General features: G+C 44.8%; 1 protein-coding gene across 7 annotated transcripts in view; it reads right to left on the reverse strand.

Annotated features, from left to right (window-relative positions):
* Window positions 1-21,568, reverse strand: part of p120ctn (adherens junction protein p120) — a 123,320-nt gene that overhangs the window by 5,275 nt on the left and 96,477 nt on the right. For 4 of the 7 annotated variants that reach the window (XM_055064173.2, XM_055064174.2, XM_055064175.2 and 1 more), the window contains 6 exons: window positions 19,505-19,770; window positions 15,830-15,980; window positions 14,480-14,712; window positions 10,052-10,283; window positions 7,233-7,252; window positions 5,428-5,571 (listed from right to left, as the gene is read on the reverse strand). In XM_055064173.2, the coding sequence (XP_054920148.2) occupies window positions 5,428-5,571; window positions 7,233-7,252; window positions 10,052-10,283; window positions 14,480-14,712; window positions 15,830-15,980; window positions 19,505-19,770 (1,046 nt within the window). Of the gene's footprint in view, window positions 1-2,806; window positions 2,869-5,427; window positions 5,572-7,232; window positions 7,253-10,051; window positions 10,284-14,479; window positions 14,713-15,829; window positions 15,981-19,504; window positions 19,771-21,568 lie in introns of all 7 variants that reach the window. The other 3 variants (XM_055064176.2, XM_055064177.2, XM_072285288.1) reach the window with 1 other exon arrangement.

Raw genomic sequence — 21,568 nt, forward strand, 5'->3', positions numbered from 1 at the left:
GATCGCCTTGCAACAACTGACTCAGCGCAAGCATTACCTGTCAAAGTGCTTAACTACAACAAAACCAGAATGTATTGGCTAATGATCGAAAGGAGTCATAGCAGTTTACAGGTGGGAAAAATCCAGGGGCTTTTAAGGACTTCCCGAAACCCTGATGAAGCATTTTCATAGACTAAAATTTAAGCATTATGCACTCTTTAGCAGGCAATACAGCGAAACACAGAGCATGGTACTCAGAACAAGTGTACTGTGACACAGTTGACTTGCGATAATTAAAACTCTGATAACTGAAGACATGGTTTAGTCAAGAATATCTTAACATTTCGGGCTACATCTTTAATGTATTTCACAGGCATTTCAGTAAAACTTTCTTTATCCTTCCCGAAAGAGAAGGCAATGTAGCCACAAAAATGGACCAAAGATGTCTGTGTTGATAATAAGCCTGCTTGAATGTTGCCGAGCAGTGCCGCTATATTGGCCTCGAGGACGTACCATGGCGCGACCTGCTCGACTCTCTCCGCGACGCAGAAGGCGACATCATGTGATACTGGCTGCGGAGTATTCGGCCTCTCTAGCAGTTCGGCCACGGTTAATCCTGAGTGTTTGCATGTTTTAATCGTTGTTTGCATGGCGATTTCGCTGCAAAACAACATGGCCCGTACATGCCGGTCTGGTGCGTAGTGCGGCAAAGGTTTTTAGCGAGTGAGCAACCTGATGCTTTCATATTGATCATTCAATTTGCAAGATCTTTCATAAAAGTAACCATGCGCTTTTGCTGCAATAACAGTATACTGTTCACAGCATTCATCGCAAGAAGTGCGGCTTGCCACTTTTGCCATAATTATTGCAGGACAATGACTTTTCGCCAGTCTATTATAGTATGTGGAACTTCAACCACTTCTGTCTTTGTCTACTCAATCCGTGCTTCCACCATGTGTGGGCATGCGGGTAGCATGCATCTCCATGCAGGGTATTCTGACTGACGTCATATTAAGCGAGCAAGTTACAAGCCTTATGTGCATTGCTCGCTCCCTGCTGCTTCGTCTTGGGACACGCATGAAAACTCGCATTGGTCTTGGTTGTATATGAGCGGCACTGCGGCACCGAGCAGTAAACCATGCTGTAAGGGAGGGCAGCTAAATTGCTGCCTTGGAAATTAAACACATTATGTACAACCTTACAATAAAGGCTTCGATTGTCCAGCCAGCAAGCTGCATTGGCTCTCGTGAAGGCACGAATGCGAGTCACGTGATTTCACTTTTTACATCATAGCAATTGCAGCGCCATTCTCTTTAGTGGTGGTCCTCGAGGCCAATAGCGCCAACAGTTTTGCTCGTGCATTCGCAGCAACCGGGCTGAATGTTCTGTTCACATCCATGTTTTGTTTGTATACCTATTATAGCGTTACCAAGTACACATGTCAAGTAGCTTAACACATTGTGTTATTCTTAATCGCATCTTACCAAACTTCTGATAATTAATTCAATCTAAAGCCTGTGCCGCTTAAGAGGAAGCTTTAGCTCGGGCCCAACTCCGATGCGGCCTATTCAAATACATGTAAAACGCAAAAACGTTTTTATGAGATAACCCCTCGACCGATTTTGATGAAATTTGTTGCATTTGAGAGGGAAAGTGAAATTCTAGTGACTGTTGGTCGCGGAATATTTATTTAGGTCCTGAATTTTGATAAAAAGATTTTCAAAAATTCGAAAGTTTGAAAAAAATAGAAGCATGAAGTTTACAAATTCATAACTCTGCATCAAGAGCAGATATCGCGGTTCTGTAAACGGCATCCATTCGACCATTGAAAGCGGACAAATTTCACATGTCATTTTATATCTTACGTGGATTTGTTACGTTGTTTACAAAGGTTCTGCAAAAGCTGTATTTCCATATTACTAAATTTTTTTAGATTCATGTATAGCATATCAATTTTGTCCGCTTTAGATGTACTATTAGATGCAATTCAAAGAATTGTATTATCGTTTTTCATTTTAGAGTTACAGAGTTGTAAACTTGATAGTTTCTTTTTTTGAAAATTTGCGATATTTGTCAAATTTTAATAAAAAATTAAGGACCTAAATCAAAAATACGAGACCAACAGTCACTAGATTTTAAGTTTTTCTTTTAAAGCCAACAAACCTCGTCAAATTCGGTGCAGTGGTTGGCGAGAAAAACGAGTTCTCCTTTTACATGTATTTAGATAGGAGCACCCGAGCTAAAGCTTCCTCTTAAGAGTATGAGCCATTAGAGAGTCTTACCTCAGCCATTAACATACTACTCTTTGCAGAATATGAGTTACTGGAGACAATTTTGTGGGCAGCCGAGTTGGTGGCACCAGCTTGTGATGTAGATTTTAGCCAGACAGTACGCAGAGCTGCAATTACAGTGACCTACTACATTTGCTAAGCTGCTATGTTGTGAAGCATATGCAGTGACATAACAGTTAACATTTAGTCATTCTTTATGTTCTTGGCTGAGAACACTTATGTAAGAGAAAAACAGTTCAAATGTGTTTTAGATAGTCAAAGCATCACAAGATGTTATTATCAATGTCGCCACTACTATTAGCAGGTCTTGTAAGCCAGTATTCCGCAAGCAGCAAATATGTTTATGAACAAGCCAGAACTCTACATTGCAAATTGACATGCAACTGCCGAAGACCTCTGCATTTTCTAGCACGCATGACGAAAATAAGAAGTGACACGGAAGGTACGAGGCACTCTTTTGGCAAGCAACGACACAGCAACATGCACAGGTTAAGACAAACAGCCATGCAAGAGTAGAAATGGCAAGAAAAACCCACCACGTTTTATTTTAGTTAAAGGAGTGTAAGACCAGGTCGGGAAGATGTTAGAAACCAGGCGGCTGAAGGAAAGAGCAAAGTTAGTCAGACATGGCACAGACTGACAGCAACGTGAACACAGAAGTGAGTGTTATTGGTAGATGGCAGATGACACGACTGCAATATCTTGAGTTATCACCCATCACCAATAGAATACCCGCACTTGTTTTGGCAACAGAACACTGGAAAATCGCCAATGACAGCAAAACTGTCAGAGTGACATGAATTAGGCACGGTGAAAATGTATGGGGTCTTGTGGTGCAAGGGCCAATTAAAATAGACCATGAAATATCACCTGACTGACGAGCCCTTGCAAATGGATGTGAACCAATAATGAATGAGAACTGCGCTCTCTCAAACATTGGTGACGTGTCTCATATTTTCAAAAAAGGGCGGAGATGATAACTTAGGATATTACACTAAACATTCTTCATCAGACAACTGGATGTTCTAAATGAACACTTCTGAACTGCAATGTGATTATTGCACGGTGAAGTTGTAGCAACAGATTTTATGCACTAGTGCATTTAGTCATGTGATAACATACTATCATTCACATTGCTGAACTAGATCTCAATGAAGTTAGGTTCTCACTCTGTGTTAATGTTAGCCATCACAACCAGAAGCAGTAGACAGAGGGACAAACAGTATTTCGCAAGTACATCACAGACAACAAACAGCAAGGCAACAGGGAGGCCTCAGCCATGCTGAACACCTATTGAGGTTAGCAGAAATAGGAGTGCACTGTAGGCATGACTGTCTCTGCTAAAGCGCTGGCTCATTTGCGCTTAAATTATGCACAAAGCATTTTGGCATTGTGCAGGCATTACATGCCCATTCAGTCCACAATGAATGTGAAGCGGGGGTAAGCTGCAGCAACACTCCCAAAAATCTTCTAGTTTGCTGCAACAAAATGGTGGCACTATCTGTCATGGCTACAGTGAAAACACTGTGTTCATTGTAGCCATGAGAGCTAGAGCCAGTGCTTCTTTGGAGTGGAGTTGACACATTGAGTGATGTCACCGCAGAGGGCATTTCGCATTTAATGCGGATGAAACTGGTGAGTAATGCCTGCAAAAATAATATTAAACTAAACTTGCTGCAAAATGCTACACTAGCATGAAATTAGAGTGCAAACGAGGAAGCTCTTTAGCAAGAAGAGTCATGTACACCTCGTGCTCCTATTCATGCAACAACCCATACAACAAAGCTACCCAAGTTACAGCTACTAAGCAGAACAGCAAAATCATGAGAGTGAAGGACGAGATAGGACTGGCCCCAAGACCATTTTTTTTTCTCTACGTTTTCCAAAGCATGTGTCCTCGTGAACTAAGCTGCCTTCAGCCTATTCCCCATATCATCTTCATTATGAATAACCTGTATGACTCAGCTAGAAGATGAAGGTCTCAACCGGCGATTTCAACTTACTGGAAATCGCCGTCGGCTAACTCAAGCCTATGGCCACAAATGTCCTTTTATCACTGCACCTAACTAATCCTTTGCTGCCTTTGGCTGTGTTTCCATTCACCTGGGGTCTACTCTCTTAGGAAGTTCAGTATGAATTTCAACGTAAGGGAGGCATAGTCAAGGATGGCAAAAGATTACACGAACTGATGAAATTTGGCGATTTGCAAGCATAGGACGGAGCCTGCCTACAGAAGACAGGGCCGACTGGAAATTGCTGGGGGAGGCCTGCATTTAGATAATATCTGCGACAACAAATCTAACAAATTTCCAGTATGTTAAGTCATACAAGACATTGTTGGGCATCTTGAAATGAGCAAGTCATAGCGCACAAGACCAAATAAGACCCAATTATTACGTGGAAAATGTTGCAGACCTGAACCTATTTACCAACAAATGGAATGAGACGTTAGCACCACCTGCATCACATCAAATGTTGCCTATGATGCTTAAGTGGACAAAAATTTCTGACCCTCTTTGAGTTTCCCAGACCTGTATCTAACCACACTTCAGAAATGTCGTCACATTGAATGTTTCAAATTTTTGGCACAATTTTGTAAATTCCCAGTGATGCACTTCACTGGACTACATTACTTTTTCAACACCCCAAATAACTAGACAGTATTGCGATCTTAATATTATGCCACATACTTCTCATACAAACATGCCTATATGCAGTTTTTTTTTCCAGTACCAGTAAATTATAGATTGTTTTGCCAATAAATTTTGCAAATATCCTGCAAATGAATTTCTAGCACCCATTTAACGCTTGTAAGAGTGTGTACAATTCATTGTTTTTTGTTATCTTGTAACCAACTCCAACTATAGCCCAGTACTCGGCAGCAGTACGTACAAAAAAAAATTAAACAAATGACATTACGCTGGATTTGATGCCACTCCATGACCACAAGTGGTAGTCGTATGACATGCGAAGTAATTATTCCACAGAAAGTACTGCAGATAAAAAAAAAGAAAAATGCACCACAAGATGTGCAAGCACAGCATTGCACGAGTAACTTCTTCAGTGCCGCCTGCTGAGTGTGAAAAATGGAGCAGAGAAAACGAACAACAACAAGCAAAGAAGAAATCACAAGAGCAGTGCTAGGAAGGGCACTCACGGGGCCTGGTGGGAAAATCGGGACGCCACCAACGGGCGGGCGATGCATTGTTGGCTGCTGCGGTTGCGCAGGTTGCGGAGAACCCGGCTGACCCTCGGCGGCGCCACCGCCATGGCTGAGTTCGCTCAGAGGAAGCTCCTCCGACTGGATAAACATCAACGCAATGCCATGCTGAATAGCTCTCAACAGAGCAGAGAAGTCTATTAATCTGCTTCTACAACAGCTGGCCAGGTGCTATCTACGCAAACTGTGTTCATCTCGATGGTGTACATATGTTCACCCTCATCACTTGCTGTGTATAATTTACTGAATACAAATTCCTTTCTGTGGGTTTCTCGTAGCTATTATACGTACCCTGCCTTGTGTTTATAAATGAATGTTTATGTATATATCATTTATTTATACTTTTTCGTATTGCTGTTAAGATGGTGAATTATAACTAGCATGGATCCCAACTAGCCTTGAGCTAGGGATTCAGATGTCCTGTACAACATTTCCTGTGTACTTTCCTGTTTTGAAAAAACTTCAACTTCAACTTCAACTGTGTTCACCCAACAATAGTGACCACATTTCTTTCGGAAAATAAAAAATAAAGGAACCCTAGACAGCACAAACAATTTGGTTGATATATCAAGCCAACCCACAACACCATTCTTCTAATAGTCACTCTCCTTTTAGCACAAGAATAATGTGTAAATCATAATAAGGAACATTAAAATCCCATTAATTCTAGAGTAGAGTACATTTGTAAGTTATCGGGCACTGTTTCCTGGTAAACAAAAGACCACAATCAAACTTGTGATCAGCAGCGAGGACAGGGCTTAAATACAGTAAATAGAGCTGGTTTTGGGCACTAAGAATGCTCTGAAGGAACTTGCTGCTCGAAATAATTTCAGTGATTGACAAGTTAGTCTCAATGGCACTTTATACAGTTGAATTTCGATAATTCAAACTCCGAAAGGCTGGAAACATTTGTCTGAATTAAATGGAGTTCAAATTAAAGGAAGCTCACTGAATGAAAGACTTATGTGCGATGCTGTGTTACGTGGTACACGTGTAATGAAGTAACACACGAGTGACGAGTTCCAGAAGTGTGGCTTCACGACAGCGTGGAATGTGCTGCCGTGAAGCTGCACCTCAAAGCAAAATTTGCATAACCCTTACGCCGATTTTATGGAGAAATTTTTACATTTTTTTATGTGCGTTATATGCGCTAAAATAACAATACTAGCAATGGGAGATGGGAGCCACAGCCGACGTGTGGCCACACTTGCGCCAGGCCAGAAGAGCTGCTGCACAAGTTGGCGTTGTGCTGCCGAGGGCACGGTTGGAGCGGCGTTACGTTCGAATCAACCGTCGTAAACGCTTACACCTTTGAATTACTGGGTGGTTTCCCACATTGAAACACACACAATTTGGGAAAAACTGTGGCATCGGTTCGAGCAAACCGGAAGTTCGAATTACGAGCTTCCACTGCAGTTGATGGAAGGATGCTCAACACTGCAACCCAAGACTGTCTCTGTCAAAAACAATGCCGAGAGAATGATTCTGCAGCACGTTGTGCTTCTGCAACCCGTTCTCGTGAGCTTCAATATGTGTGTGTGTAGCAAGTCACGGCGAATACACAGAAACACGTGGGAGTGGATCATGACGTCAAGATGCAGAACACAGTTTTACAAGACAACTAGTGCACTAGTGATAATGAGAATCTTTCAAAGACAAAAGTGCCTGTTGCCTAAATTTTACAAAATATTGTTATCATGTCACTATAGGGAAAAATATAGACAAAAAGAAAATGTGCTTACCCGACTGTATGGCATGCTCACTGGAAAAAGAGAAAGACAGAGGAAAATATTACAGCAACCTGAAGTTTACAAGTAGCTTGTGTTTTTTTGTGAGAGCACACAAGTTATTCCGAAATATAAGGTGCTTTTCACCAAAATCGAAGCCCAAAAATTCAGATTTTCTCAGCAACAAAATGTTGATGCCATCTGTCACTTTTCTGGTGAAGTGCAAGCACTATTATACTTCACCCTCACAATGACAGATGCACCATCGTTCCTTTTACAGGGACAATCACCTGGGTAGTTGTGGATCACCTATGAAGACATGTAGCTTCTTTTTATTCAGGGTGAAACATGCAAATACTGCTCTCAAACATGGCAATAAACAAAACGCACTGTGGAGTAGTACAACTATGTGAAAACTGAGCATGGACAAGCCAATTACAACTCAGATAACTTGTAACATAACCGCTTATATAGTGCTGGACTGGATATAACATGGTCTTTTCTGACTCCCATTTATCCTCCCATAGAACTCAATGTATATGCATATGGCTAATAGTGCAGCCATGCGAGACTGAATACTGTTAGTAATGCGGTTGCCGAACATCCCGCAGACAAGCAAGGCAGCAAGTGCGCTTCTCTGCAAAGCACAGTGACCGTGGGGGAGAGCGACAATTCTGATGCAGAGTAAGACACGCGAAGCGAGCAACAAGCGGGGGGGAGGGGGGGGGGATGAAAAGAAAAAGAAAGGAAAGATGCAGCGGCAACGTGATGGTTCAGCGGGCACGTGGGCGCTGCCTAGGCAACGGAGAAGCTGTCTGCTACGGCCAATCGTCAGCCATTCGTGGTCCTTATCCAATGCGTGCGCAATGCCGCTTTTTGGCTATTCAGTTTGTGTGCGGAGAGTAAATAGAGTCGCCAAATGATCTCTTTCAGATACAGACAGGGTTGCAGAAATGAATGAATTATCGGCCAGGCCGGAAAAACGAATTTCGACGATAAAATCGTAATTTGTTGTCTTAGAAAGCTCCAGCAGTGTGGAAAAAAATCGGTCGAGGCCGAGAGTTCGTTTCACATTCGCCTGTCGCAACGCCCGTTGTCATGAAGTGCAGATGTACGGGTGAGGCTGACTCCATGACCCTGTCAGTTTACTCCGCAATGCCAACGAAAGTGAGGGCGCATCTTGGTTGTGCGCTTCGATTCCCAGACACACACTGCGGTTTACAGGTCTAGATGCGTGTGCAAGCGGGCTATGAAAAATGTTGCTTTCGTTACAGTGCAGCACCGCTTATAGTGCAGAAATTCCGAGACTTCAGTGACATACATTATAATCAGCCTATGCTGCATTAAGATTGATTGTTTGCCAAGGCATGTAACAGCAGCTCTTGGGTTTTAGATGAGCTGTATATTAGTGTTGCTCAGGTATGCTTCGTAAAAAGTTTGCTATAGTGAAAACACGTCTACGAAGTAGTTCGTTTTGGAGGAAATTTTGATGTATTACCGTATTTACTCGAATCTAACGTGCACTGCTTTTTCCCTATAAAACGGGTCCAAAAATTGTGTGCGCGTTACAATCGAGTACGACCCTAAATCTGTGTTACCATATCGCCATCGGCACTTCAACATGGCGGCCTCGTACGCACTTCGAGCCTGGCTACCATAGCTTCATCCGTGTTGTTGCAGTACTTGTGCTTAGGCAATGCTTCCTTTGGCTTATTAGGTTAGTGCATCGTCCACCTTCCTGTTTTCCGTGTTTGCTCTACCAGCATGGAAGTGCCAACTTCAAAGACGCGTCGAGTTCATCACGATGCCGCAATTAAAAGGAAAGCGATCATGTGTTTGGAGATGGACGGAAATTGGGCCGAAACTTTTGAGTTCCCGAAACTTGCGTATGTGAATGGCGCACACCGGAGAGGCGTCCTACACTGACGGCTGCTATGTGTGACGCGGCCACGTGGCCCCTATCTTGAAAGCGATCTGCGACACAGACAAGAGTCTACACGTCTAGGCGCACCGCACTGTGTTCTCATCGCTTCGTTCGCATCAAAGCATGAGGCCATACAAAGGCCAATTCCCTCGCTTATGCTACCGCACTTCCTCGCTCCAGCGTTTTGATAAAGAGTTGCCATGGTAATTGAGTGAGACATGTTCATGTTTTCTTGTGCGCGCGTGACACCATGCTTATAAATTTAGCTAGTAAACGAATGTTTAAATGTTTATACGGCCGATAAAACTACTATCCTTACTTTTCGCATAGCTGTTTACTGATTTGCAATCGTAATCGATGCTTCGCCTTTCGGGCAAAACTGTGACTTCTTTTATTTATCGCTACTTTAGTGCATTGGGAGTAAATCTTTGTCTTTTCCAAATAAGAGAAAGTTGTATTTCTGTATGAAAGAACGAGCCGCACGGTACTGCAAAGGACTTTTCTCTTTTTTGGATCACGGCAAACAGGTGCGCGTTACAATCGAGAGTGTTTTTTCCCCCCTTTTTTGGGGGTTACGGAAAATGGGTGCACGACAATCGAGGGCACGTTGCAATCGAGTAAATATGGTACGTTCTATGGGGTGTCGACAGGGAATTAAGAAATCTTTGTTGTTGCGAAAATTTCGTGAGAGCGGCCTTCGTTGCGCTGGGATTTGAACGTAATTTCTGCCTCTTCAAGAAATCCAGCTTAATGGAATCTCTGTCTCTCCAAATATACGACAAACATGATGAAACTAGAGAAAACAGAAACAACACAGCAACGCCATGCCCCGTTTGAGCGAGTGGTAGCGAAGGAAAAACTGTTTTGGGCGTTCACTGCCCGCACTGTCAATCATGCAAGTGATGCTCACCAGGGGGCTGTCCGCTGTTAAGCTCTCGGGCCACACGGGGCAGCGTGCGGTCCTCGTAGCGGGTGCCACCTTGCGAGCTGATTGGCCGGCTTAGCGTGTTGTTGGCGCTTGATGGGGGCGATGACGAGGAGTTGCGTGCCACGAGTGTCCGCGTGAGGAAGTGGTACTCGCGCCAGCCGGCATTCTTGTAGACTTCCCGCAGCTCCACATGCTGCCACAAGTTGTACAGAAGCTAGAAAAGATCGAGCGAGGAAAATGTGAAAAGAAGCATAGCATTGCAAAGGCCTCATCAGATAAATACATGTACCAAACAGCTGCCAAAACTTTGTGTGCCTTCTAAATGTCAAGCTCACAGTGCACTTTTCACAGCAGACAATCTGTCAATAATCTCTAAACTGCCCTGTTAAAGCATCAGAGATTGGCAATGATATTTATGAGCAAATTTTGTCAGGCGAGCGAAAACGAATGTTGGCAAATTGCGCTGGAGAAAAAGAGGTGCCTAAACATGACCATTTAAGCAATAATTACATGCTTCTGCATGTCAGCCAAGGCTAAAAGAACCAAATAACAGGCCGATTTTTGAGACCTCAATGCAGAAATGGCATCCTCAACAGTGCAATAACTCAATAATGCTGAGAGAATTTCTAACTCATGGAAAGAGTAAAAATTGGCAGCCTTGTGCTCAAGGAACTTGCACAGCGTTTTAACAATACATGGAGGTGATATGGTGTGATGCAGTATTCAAGACAACTGCTGCAGAGCAGGAACAGGCGCCCAGGCGTGTTGCAATGTTGGTGCAACGAGCAATGACGACAAAGGCGATGCAGACCTCGTACCTCAATCGGTGCACAAGATGAGTCAGACGGGGAGCAGTTGGCATTTGTCAGTGCCCACTGCAAGAATTAGATTTAGCTTGACATTCGCTATCCATTTCGCTCAGACCAGTGCACGCACCATCATGTGGTAGACAGGCGTACAGCTGCTCAGCAAAAAACGCTAATGCATCTGGCAGCTAATGCTAACTTCTGGCAGCAGTGGAAGCCAAATCGCTGCCCTGGCTAAGGCAGAGCCTACTAAGCAAAGCGAGACGATGTGTCCAATTGGCTTCGTCATTTCTGCAGCTAAACACACTGTGTATATCTACAAGCATTCTAACCCTCCACTCATGGGCTGCACATGTGCTGTCGAAACCAGGACCGCATGACAACCAGGGTGTCTGCCAAGTTGACATTTCCAAATTCCCTGAGTGGCCTTTGCAAAATTCCCTGAGTGATGCAGAACTATGTTTTATGTCAAGACGGGCTGAAACCATATCGCCCGATGTTGTCACTCTCTAGTAAGCATATGAAAAAATTTAAAAGAAAAGCGACTTAATCCAATTTGAATACTAAGGAGTAGTGTTTACGTTATTCAAAAAGACTAGAAGGGAGTTGTTAGTAAAATGCACAGCAAATAAAATGTCTTCGAAAATATTGCAAATGGAGTCGGACCTTCTCAAATACGAATAAAAAGGATATGCATACAGAAGCAAATATTTTCGAACATGAGCTATTTCTATCAACTGATAGCAAGCTCAGTGGCATGAGGCCCAAACTTTGACACAATTGAGATTCTCTCTCAAGAGCTCGTAAGTAAACCTCAAATGTCCTGACATACCTTCAGCCTGCACACGACGCCTCAGTGTTGTGTTTCACTGCTTTAAAGAGTTTATTTTGGTTTGGATGATGGACACCTGCATCCCGCCATCAGTCAAAACTTTATTTTTTTGAGCTCAAGCTCTTTCAAAATGGCGGCAGCATGCTTCCTTTCCCGTTCATTCCTCAATGCGTAGGTCCTTTCTGTTCTCGTCCTCCGTCCGCCATTCGTTCACCCGACAGGCCATTTGAAGCACCTTGTTGGCCAGTTGCACAGTCCATGTCCAATTTTTCTAACTCCCTAGGGGGCGCGAAAACATTAAAAAAATCGGCCAGATGGAAAAAATAAATGCATGTCAATTACTGCCCTTAAGGGCTCAAACCACCACAGGCACATTCGAAAACACTCTGAAGGCCTGTAGGTACACGTATGAGGCATATCGGCACTCATACGGTGACAGGAAATACCGGGTGCATGTGTGTATAATTAAGGAATACATACTGGGTCAAATGGCAATAGCCCCTTCCCACGCTTGTTATGCTTCCCTGCAATACTTTTGTGTATGCTTCACCAAGTACCATTTCTGTACAGAGGTGAAGCTGGCTTTTGGCAACCGGCATTATACAACACACCATGCTTTCCAAGCTTCTAAGCCAATCGCGAGGACCATAAAGGCGGAGTCCGTGCCATTGCTGACAGCAGCGAATTCTTTCAATAAAAAACACGGCACCCAACGGCAAGAAGCTCCATAGCGAACGTCGAAGCAGCTAGGCCTAGCGTTGCCGCAGTGGTGGCTACGGCTGCCAGCGGATCTGCGTGCGAGAGCGCCGATTCGAGGAGGCGAGGTAATCAAAATGGCAGCGCTGGTGGCTTTGATTAATGCCGTTTCAGACCTGCAAAACGTCCAGAAAATCGGATGGCAAAGAGTTCTTGCATCTGGAATTTCAGACATTTTGATACATTGACTCTATGGGGTACGTGGTGGTGCCGCGAAGCCGTCCAAATTATCGGGAATTCGGAAAGTCGGTTGTTGACTGTACACTGTTAACTCCTCCAGCCAACGACAGGACGTCAAAGACGATTCATTACAATTCCTGTCTGTTACTCAAGCCAGTATTACCGCGACTTTCGACCCTTTCAATAAAATTACAGCTAATTTTCCCTGATAGAGGGACAAATTCCTTGAGTTTTCCCTGAGTTGTTCCAGACTACTCAAAATCCCTGAGAATTCCTGGTTTTTCCAGTTGGTAGACACCCTGGACAATGGCAGAGGCACAGACGTGCCTCGAGTAGTTGTGTATAATTGCTATCGCATAAAAATACGGGTCAGTCAGTGGAAAGTCAATTCTACGGTGGCATGAACAAAGCAACTTCAAGATACTGTATGATGGACCAGGCCTCTCGCATTGCACTCATGCCTTCTGCATGTTAAAGAATGCTCCTTTTTAAGTATGCTCCAGAGAAGTGCTGTCTTTATAAAACATGCATCATTCTCACTGATTCTTGAGGGCAATTTCAGGTGAAACAATGCGCATTTGATGAGCTAAACTGAAGGCTAGTATTGAATTACACCGCAACCTGGACACAAAAGATTTGGCAAAAACAGACACCGCACTTGTGCTTGCATAATCCACACGAAAAACTAAGAAATTTGAGCATGAAATGGGGCAAGAGCGTGAAATGTAACATGCGCCTTGTGATGTGGCTTCTCTGCACTGCAGAATGCATTGCTGCGAAGCCGCACCACATTACAGCATGATGAGTAAACGCAGAAGTGTGATGACTAAAAAAAAATAAAAATTGTCTCTAGAACTCTGCCTCGTGTCATAAATGAACAGAGTAGCATACATACAATGACTATGGCTACGTGGACAAAGTGGCTACTGCAACAGCAAGGCGCCTAGACATTTCTGCCAGAGAAACCAGAGAAAGACCAGAGAAACAACATGAACACAATGAAGTCTAGTGCCTGTCCTGTGTACCTGTTCTTTTACTTGTCCTTGCAACACTCTGGATATGTTTGACATGTAGCACAGCATAGCTGCCTGTGCTGCGCTCACTTCTGATCGCATTTACTCTCTGTCCATGCCTGAATACCTACCTTTTGTCGCCTCCTTTACTTCAGGTAAAGAGGTACAGCCCAGCTGTACTGCTTTGCTCTATTGCATTACAGTCACAAACCAGCAGTTGTAAACCACCATCATGGTAAAAGAAGTGACACAGAAAATCATTTACTATCTATGATGCACAAAAGCTGCACAGATCTAGCACGCTTTCCCTTTTCTACAGGTTGTAATTCGGGGAACACGATCGAAGGCATAAAGCTTCCTTCAAACCTTACTGGAGTATAAACTCTGCTGCTGTGATCATCCGGCTACCATGGGAATGATAGACAGTACATGCGTCTAAGCTTCATGCTTGTGGATTCAAACATTCTTGCGACACTAATGCTTTGTCTTTCTAAATTTGCAAGCCCTTAGTTTTCTAAGCACAGGAAGACAATTGGCCTCCCTGAACGTGCATAATCATTGCAAATCGTTGCACTTATCAAGCAATATTTCTTTTTTTTTTTTGCAAATGATCAATTTACGAAGTTACAAAAACATTTGAAGCCGGAAGGTCGAAGTTTAGGCAAATCCCTGTACCGTGCCCATCATCATTTCCCCACTGGCAGCTGCCATGGACACTAGCGCCAGAGTTCCCCCTAGCGTTCTTCGTTGGAAACTCTTTGCATGAAGGGGGCAAGGTGTGCCCACATACAAAGCCATTGAGCCTGGACAAAATCCCACGCACCTGAGACGTGAACTTGACGACACGGGCTGAGAAGCGGCCCTTCTGCTTGGTGATGTAGGTTAGCCGCGTGACACCGCCGGCCTCTAAAAGTGAGCGTGCAAAGTCACTGTTTCGCACAATCACTTCGTTGAGTGTAGCAAGCACAGCCGCGATTGTGTCGTCGGAGGTGCCCACGTCGTGCTGCGGGTTGCCGTTGGGCAGCTTCTGGACCAGATCGCTCATGGCGTATTTGCCTGCAGCAGAAGACGGCGGCGCATTAGGCAAATGGTGCAAAGGTTGAAAGACTAAACGAGGCTGTGGATCACTATTTCGTTCACCAAAGTTTGTTCCCACTGCGAGATACAAGAACATTATTACAAAAAAACAAATGTTATTTTTATTCGTATTATTACGTACAAAAGCTGTTTAGAGGTCGTAAACACATGTATGCCTGGCAACCTGATCACCTCAAAAATAAAGGAGTTTGACCAAGAAGAGATGAAGAGGCAAAAGAAAGAAATAATAATAATAATTGGCCCTTTTTTATTGGCCCTTTTTCTTTATGTGTGTGGGTGGGGGGACCACAGTGACGTCGGAAATAGCTCTGAATTGCTACCAGCACAGTTGCTGCAATAGAATCAGCCCTACACGTGGCTCGAGAGATGGCGTTTATTCAACTATCACCAAATCTTTCGAGGAGCCTTTATAGAAACTGTTGTTTTATACATTATTTTCGTTACAGCGATTCATTTTACGTGACGGACAGGTTTCCTTGTTGGGTACGCATAGAAATGCTTATGCATTTAAAGCACCCTAAGCGTTATCACAGTCATTCTTTCTGTCAGGCCCCGAGTGACTGTGATAATGCACGGCCTGTTTTTACCGAACGCTTGCCACCAGCGTTCTGGCGTCAGCTTTGCCGTTAGCTTCCCCGCCATCAAGCGCACCAACCCCGCCGGTGTGCCGTCGCGGCATGTTTGGCACTAGGGTGGATGCGCAGCTTACATGAGTTAGCTGTAGAATTTCGTTTACGTAATCTCAGCCTTTCTCACATAGCATTATTACGTATTTCCAACACAGTAACGAGTAGTGAGAGTAAGTGTGCTCGCCCTAAACACATGTACTAGAGTAAAAGATGCTAGTCTCCCCGAAAAACTACAGCGCGGCCTTTCGATCGTGGGATTGTACAAGAGCAAAGTTGGGGGGGGTGCGTTTACTATGCAAACGTGTTCCTTACATGAGTATACAGTATATCGTAGATGCACCACCCCTCAAGTAAAATCCCACTTATTGGTGTATTTCTGGTATCGTAAGCAAATATATATTGAATAAACTCTTGTCGCCCTGCAGTGGTGTGGCTGTAAAACTCACCGATCAGCTCCTTGTTCCGCTGATCCATGGCTAGGTTTCGCAGTGCTGTGGCCACTGCACAGACCACCCTGTCCACTTCCATCCGGAGCAGTTCCACCAAGACGGGCAGGCCCCGATCTTTCCTCACAGCTGCCCTGATGTCTATGCTTGGCTGCAAGCAAGCACAAGTATTTTTCACACTTGGGAGACAACACAGAAATGAACAGTGCGCTAGCACATTTTTTTGCCCAAGTTAAACTCTGGGAAACATGGTTAGGAAGCACGTGGGAGGAAAATCAGCCCTTTCAGCCATGTTTCAAAGCAAGATAAATTTTAGTGCATTTACAGCATAGACCACTTATGGTGCAAGTTGCCGGAGTCACGAGTGTTTGCACTATAAACGGTACCACAGTATAACCGAAACAAACGTGTGAAGCTCATTTTGGTTTCTTGGGCGATCAGCCGTGGCAATTCGTGCAAATGCCTACAAAGTTTGCACGTATAAGCGCGTACTGGTAGCAAGGCAGAAGCTCGCATGTGGACACAAAGCCTAAAAGCTCCGAACTAAATTTGTGGAGCACCGCTTAAACTGACAGCAGCCAAGGTACCATGCGTGAGATGTGTACTTCACGACGATGAGCATCACGACAGGCGCACAAAAACTGAAGGACCAAAGACCCGACAATGCGCACACATACCTACAGTACGGAGGGGGTGCCGTTGCCAGGGCTGCTTCGTAGCCTAGGCAAGTCCCACATGCCTGCATCGCATGGCCACCGTTTCATTTTTTTATTTCTGTATTCGTTCGCTCCGTGTCTCCTCCTCCTACGAATCGCTCTTGTTGCTTGCCCCCCTCGTATCGCGGGCCCAAGACGTCGCCCCCACCTGGGAGCCACACTAGGCCTACCTGGCCTAACTTCCCACCCTGCAGTGACAAATAAAGTTGCTCCTCTCTCTCTCTTCCCTCCCATCATCCAGTGCACCTCATTGAGAAGCGCTGACTACCACACTTGTGTGTGGTATTTTGCCGTGGGAGACATTATATAACCGGTATTTCATCTTGCATGGCTGCAATGAACTGCATGCGTATACAGTTGCCGACCATCCCACAGAAGTAGGCCTAACGACAACCAATAGTTTGGAGGCTTTACAGCCCGCCGTCAGATTTTGTGGACTCCGGCTGCCCGATGAGCTACAACGTCGACTGTCCTGTGAAGCTGACTGGCACTATTTGCATATTGGTAGGCTGCCAGTTCTATAAGGTAACGCTGATTATCGCTGAATAGGTGGTTTCAAAACCCTATCTGCAGTGACCACAGGCCAAGCCAAGATTCCAACTTTGGAAGCTTTCACTGCCATATGCATTTGCCTTGTTAGTTCGTCAGTTGCTTGATGTGCTAGGCCCGATAAGCTGCTACTAGTTCTCGCCGAGCCTCGTCAGGTAATGCCAAATGGTGCCAGCCCCAGCCCTGCTATCTGCGTAGTCGAGACCAGCGCGAAAAAAGTGAAAATAACCAGACTATGATAACGACGGAGAAAGCCACTATCATTAATCAGATGGAAAGTGGCCAACCTCAGTGCAATGTTACCTGGGGATCTTCCCTCTCAAAGCAAACTATCTCCGACTATGTGAAAAACAAAGTCAAGATCCTGGAGGCAGTGACAAAATTGCAACAGCACCCATCCAAAACTAGAAGAGGCCCTGAACATGTGACTAAGCGCCACTATGGCAAAGAATATTCCTGTGTCAGGCAATCTGCTCAAACAAAATGTGGAGACGCTGGCCCTGAGCACAAATATTGACAACATTAAGTTCCGGAATGGCTGGCTAAGGAACTTCAAAAAGAAAGGTACGATCTAACATTCAGACTACATGAATGTATGGCGAGAGTGGTGGCGCTGTTGACCAGACTCTTGTGGCCAGCTGCTGCGTTGGCAGGTTATGTTGACTGCTGTGCCAGCACTCTCCGGACATGCGAGACATGTAGCTGCGATGAGAAGGGCCTGTTTTTCAAGTTGTTGCCTGGCATAGCAAGGAGTGGCTAACAGTTGTAGGAAGCAAGATGTCTAATGGAGAAGCTTTCACTCCTGGTGATAGGGAAAACAATTCTAGAACTGCTACAGCGCACCATACAAAAGAAGAAACAAGCTGAGCCGGCCAGCGCTCTGTACCTTTATCTGGCCTGCTCGGCTTGTTTCTTCCTTTGTATGTTGCGCTGTAGCAGTTCTAGAATGCAACACCAACTCGCCCAATCCTCAACCCTAGGGAAATCAAAACATCTGATATGTTTTAATGGGGTCAAATCACTGCCCGTCAAGTACGAAGCGAACACCAAGTCATGGGTCACCCAGGAACTTTTTGAAAAGTACATCTGAAGCTTGACAGAAAATGCGAGCTCCAGAACCACAAGGTGCTCATGTTCGTCAACAACTGCGGTGTGCACGAACGCATAAGAAATCTCAAGGCCATCGAGATGGGACTTCTGCTGCCAAATACTACAAGTGTATTGCAGCTCATGGACCAGGGCACCATTAGGAACTTGCAGGTTCGTTGCTGAATGCACCTCTTGTGTCACTTGCTACTGTGTATGGAATGCAGCAAAAAGTATATTGTAGATTTGCTCTCAGCCATCAGCATCCTGTTTAATGCTCAGAAGGCAGTGACACCAAACACGATTCGCAACTGTTTGTGACATGCAGGATAGGTCCTTGATGATGAAGATGGTGCCACAGGCCCGGACCTCGCACCCGAGGTGCCGCCTGCCACAGCCACGAACAACATCGATGATTTGCGAGATAGTGGTGTAGAGGTCCCCACTGTTACGTTTGAACAATCTGAAAATTTTCACAGCGCTGTCCGGCCCTGCAGTGAGTTGGATGGATGGATGGAGATACTCCGGCAATTTACTCACGCTGTCGCCCATGGACTCCAAGCCCGACTCCGAAGACGACGTGCCGTCCACACACACCACAGCCACCAAATGCAGATTTAGTGCAGGCCCTGACAACACTTTTGTCTGCATACAGCAACGGCATGAAACTGGCTGACCTACAGGCTGACTTGGTTATGCATAAGGCTACATCTGTGCAGTTTAGCAATCACAATTTTTTCTGGTCGCTAGGTAAATAAAGGTAAGTTTTTCTGCTGCACTATCTATTTTTTTCAGACACCCGATCATTCGGAATTTGTATTTCTTTGCTGGTTCCTGTCGAGTCCGAATAAATGTTCAGCGACTATAAATTGATTTCTATGGGAGGGTAAATGGGAGTCAGAAAAGGCCGCATTATAGCTGGTTTTGCACTATACGCAGTTATGTTGTAAGTGGTCTAAGCTGTATTCAATGCACGACAAAGGCGGTGCAAATGAACAAGTCAAGATAAGTATGCACGGCACCTTAATGTTGCGTCAACAACTTTCACCAAAGCAACACGATATCCACTATTCTACTAGCTGCGTGACTAGGATACTAGCTTACTTGCCCAGTAGGAAAATTCTTTTCTATTCACCGATTTTAAGAATTCAGGAATGACCCTAACCAAAAGTCCACCTTTTGGTTGGAGTTATTTCCTTATTCCCAATTAATTGTCGCAACTAGACGGGTAATTCTGTCGAAATATTGGAAGCCATCAACACATGCATGGAGACTGAGTCACGCGGGAACCACAGCTTCAAACTTCCACGCCTTGAAAGCCTACCTGCCAGTAGCAGGCGGCCAGGTTCTGGATGGCACCCGCTGCTGCCTCTAGCGTCTCTGGATTAGAGCACTCAGACAGCAGCGCCAAATATGGCTGCACAACCTCCGGCTGCCAGAGGAGTTCCATGCCAGACGGGGGATCCGACTGCGGCCGTGGAGATGTGCTGGCCGAAGCCGATGCCAGAGCCGATCCGGAGGACTCCTTCTTTTGCTTCTCCAGGGCTTCTTTCTTCTTCTTGGCCCCAAAACAGCCCAAGCTGTCGCCCACTGCGTCAGGCAGGTAGGACAGCCACAGACGAGTTAAGCAAAGGGACACCACAATATATCCCGTAACACAAGAGTCATGATTCATGTTTGTCTAGTAATCATTTGTTGCTGAATGCATAACACTGTTGGCTTCGAACTGGAATCGGAAGTTCACTTCACTCTTTAGGGAGTTTTAGAATAGGGTACCCAAGCCATGACCAAGCGTCGGGCGACCCAAGTTTCTCTGTGGGCCCTTCGTGCTATTTTGTGCTCAGTTCGAATTTTTTTGTATGCCCGATAGCTTGCGTCACCAATGTTTGAGCCACCTAAACTAAAACTCTCAATTGACACGTGCATCGCACCTGTGGGAACCATGAATAATGGTTGTGTATCCTTTCTGCTATGCCTATGCATGTGCTGACCCACAAATGCTTGTTCCGAGATTAGCCATGTTGCGAGTTTTGTTGTCTTAGGACATACCGACACATGAAGCTAAATATATTTATACGTGAAGAAAAAAAAGTGCGGTACTATGGCATTTGCCGCTCAACAAATCACTATTCAATGAGAGACGTGTGGTTTGAACTTCAAGGACTAGACCAGACTTGTGCTACAAGCAGAACAAAAAGTGCCGTGCTCGAATGGGTTCCCAAACTTACTTCCTGTCACTCAATGCTTCTTGCCAAGGTCTTGCGAGTTCTGACAGCACATGTGGCTTATATAAGGAGTACTGTATTTACTTGCATAATGATCACACTTTCTTGCCAAAAAAATTGAAGCAAATTCAGGGATACGATCAATACGCGTTAAATTTCCTGAAAAAACAAAAAATTTTTTTCATCCAGCGTTTTCTGCAGGATGACAACAGGTCAACAAATAGGCGGCTGCCGCTGTATGTAGTGTGGGACACCAAAACAAAAATGGCGGCCAGCAGAGCAAGCCGAATGCGCTGAACGCGATCTTCTTATTCTCGCGAGTACACTACGTGCATTGAAACAGTTTCTTCCGTATCAGTAATCAATAATATCATTAATATCAGCAAGTTTGTGGCAATAACGCAGCCATGTCCACTTTGAGGGGACAGAAACAGTTGGGCGCGCTTAGCTGCCAGTGACAGAAACACATGGCGGGCATGCTGCGGAAACTGCGGCATTTGTCTTCACTACTATCCTAATACGGCATGTTTCCGCTAAGGGAGGGTGAATATCTTAGCTGTGTTACAAGCGTCGGCGTATGAATAGGGTACACTTTTAACGTATCAGTGTAAACGTGGCTGCTTTGTTGCGTGCCCACGAGTGCAGATGAGAAGAATCTAAAGGCGCCTTTTTTGTTGTTGTTGTTGACCACAACCATTATAAAGCCTACACATAATAAAGGCAAGTTTGGTTGCAGTGTGGAAAGTGATGAAAGGAATGAAATGGTGCATCTGCTTAAGAATGTTTGGTGCGTGCAGACCGCTTGGTTTGTCTTGGAAGAGTCATTCGCGTAGCATTCGACAGATGGTAAGCGCAATCATTATTAGCTAGACTTGGCACATGACACATCGCTGCGGCAAGTTCGGGGTGCGATCATTACACGGGAAATAAAGAAAAATCTAATTTTGACGACAAAATTCAGGGGTGTGATCATTACGCGAGTGCGATCATTATGTGAGTAAATACGGCACAATACATGATGCCAGTGCAGAAGTGCCCTTCATGCAGTCCCACAACTTCACATGCGTTCCATATTACCATTATGGACATAACAGGAATCAATATCAAATCCTCATTGATTCTACAACAATGGTGACTGCAACACACAGAAGTTTTTGTTCGGC

Source organism: Dermacentor andersoni, chromosome 11 (genome assembly GCF_023375885.2).
Source record: "Dermacentor andersoni chromosome 11, qqDerAnde1_hic_scaffold, whole genome shotgun sequence".
NCBI classification, from domain to species: domain Eukaryota; kingdom Metazoa; phylum Arthropoda; class Arachnida; order Ixodida; family Ixodidae; genus Dermacentor; species Dermacentor andersoni.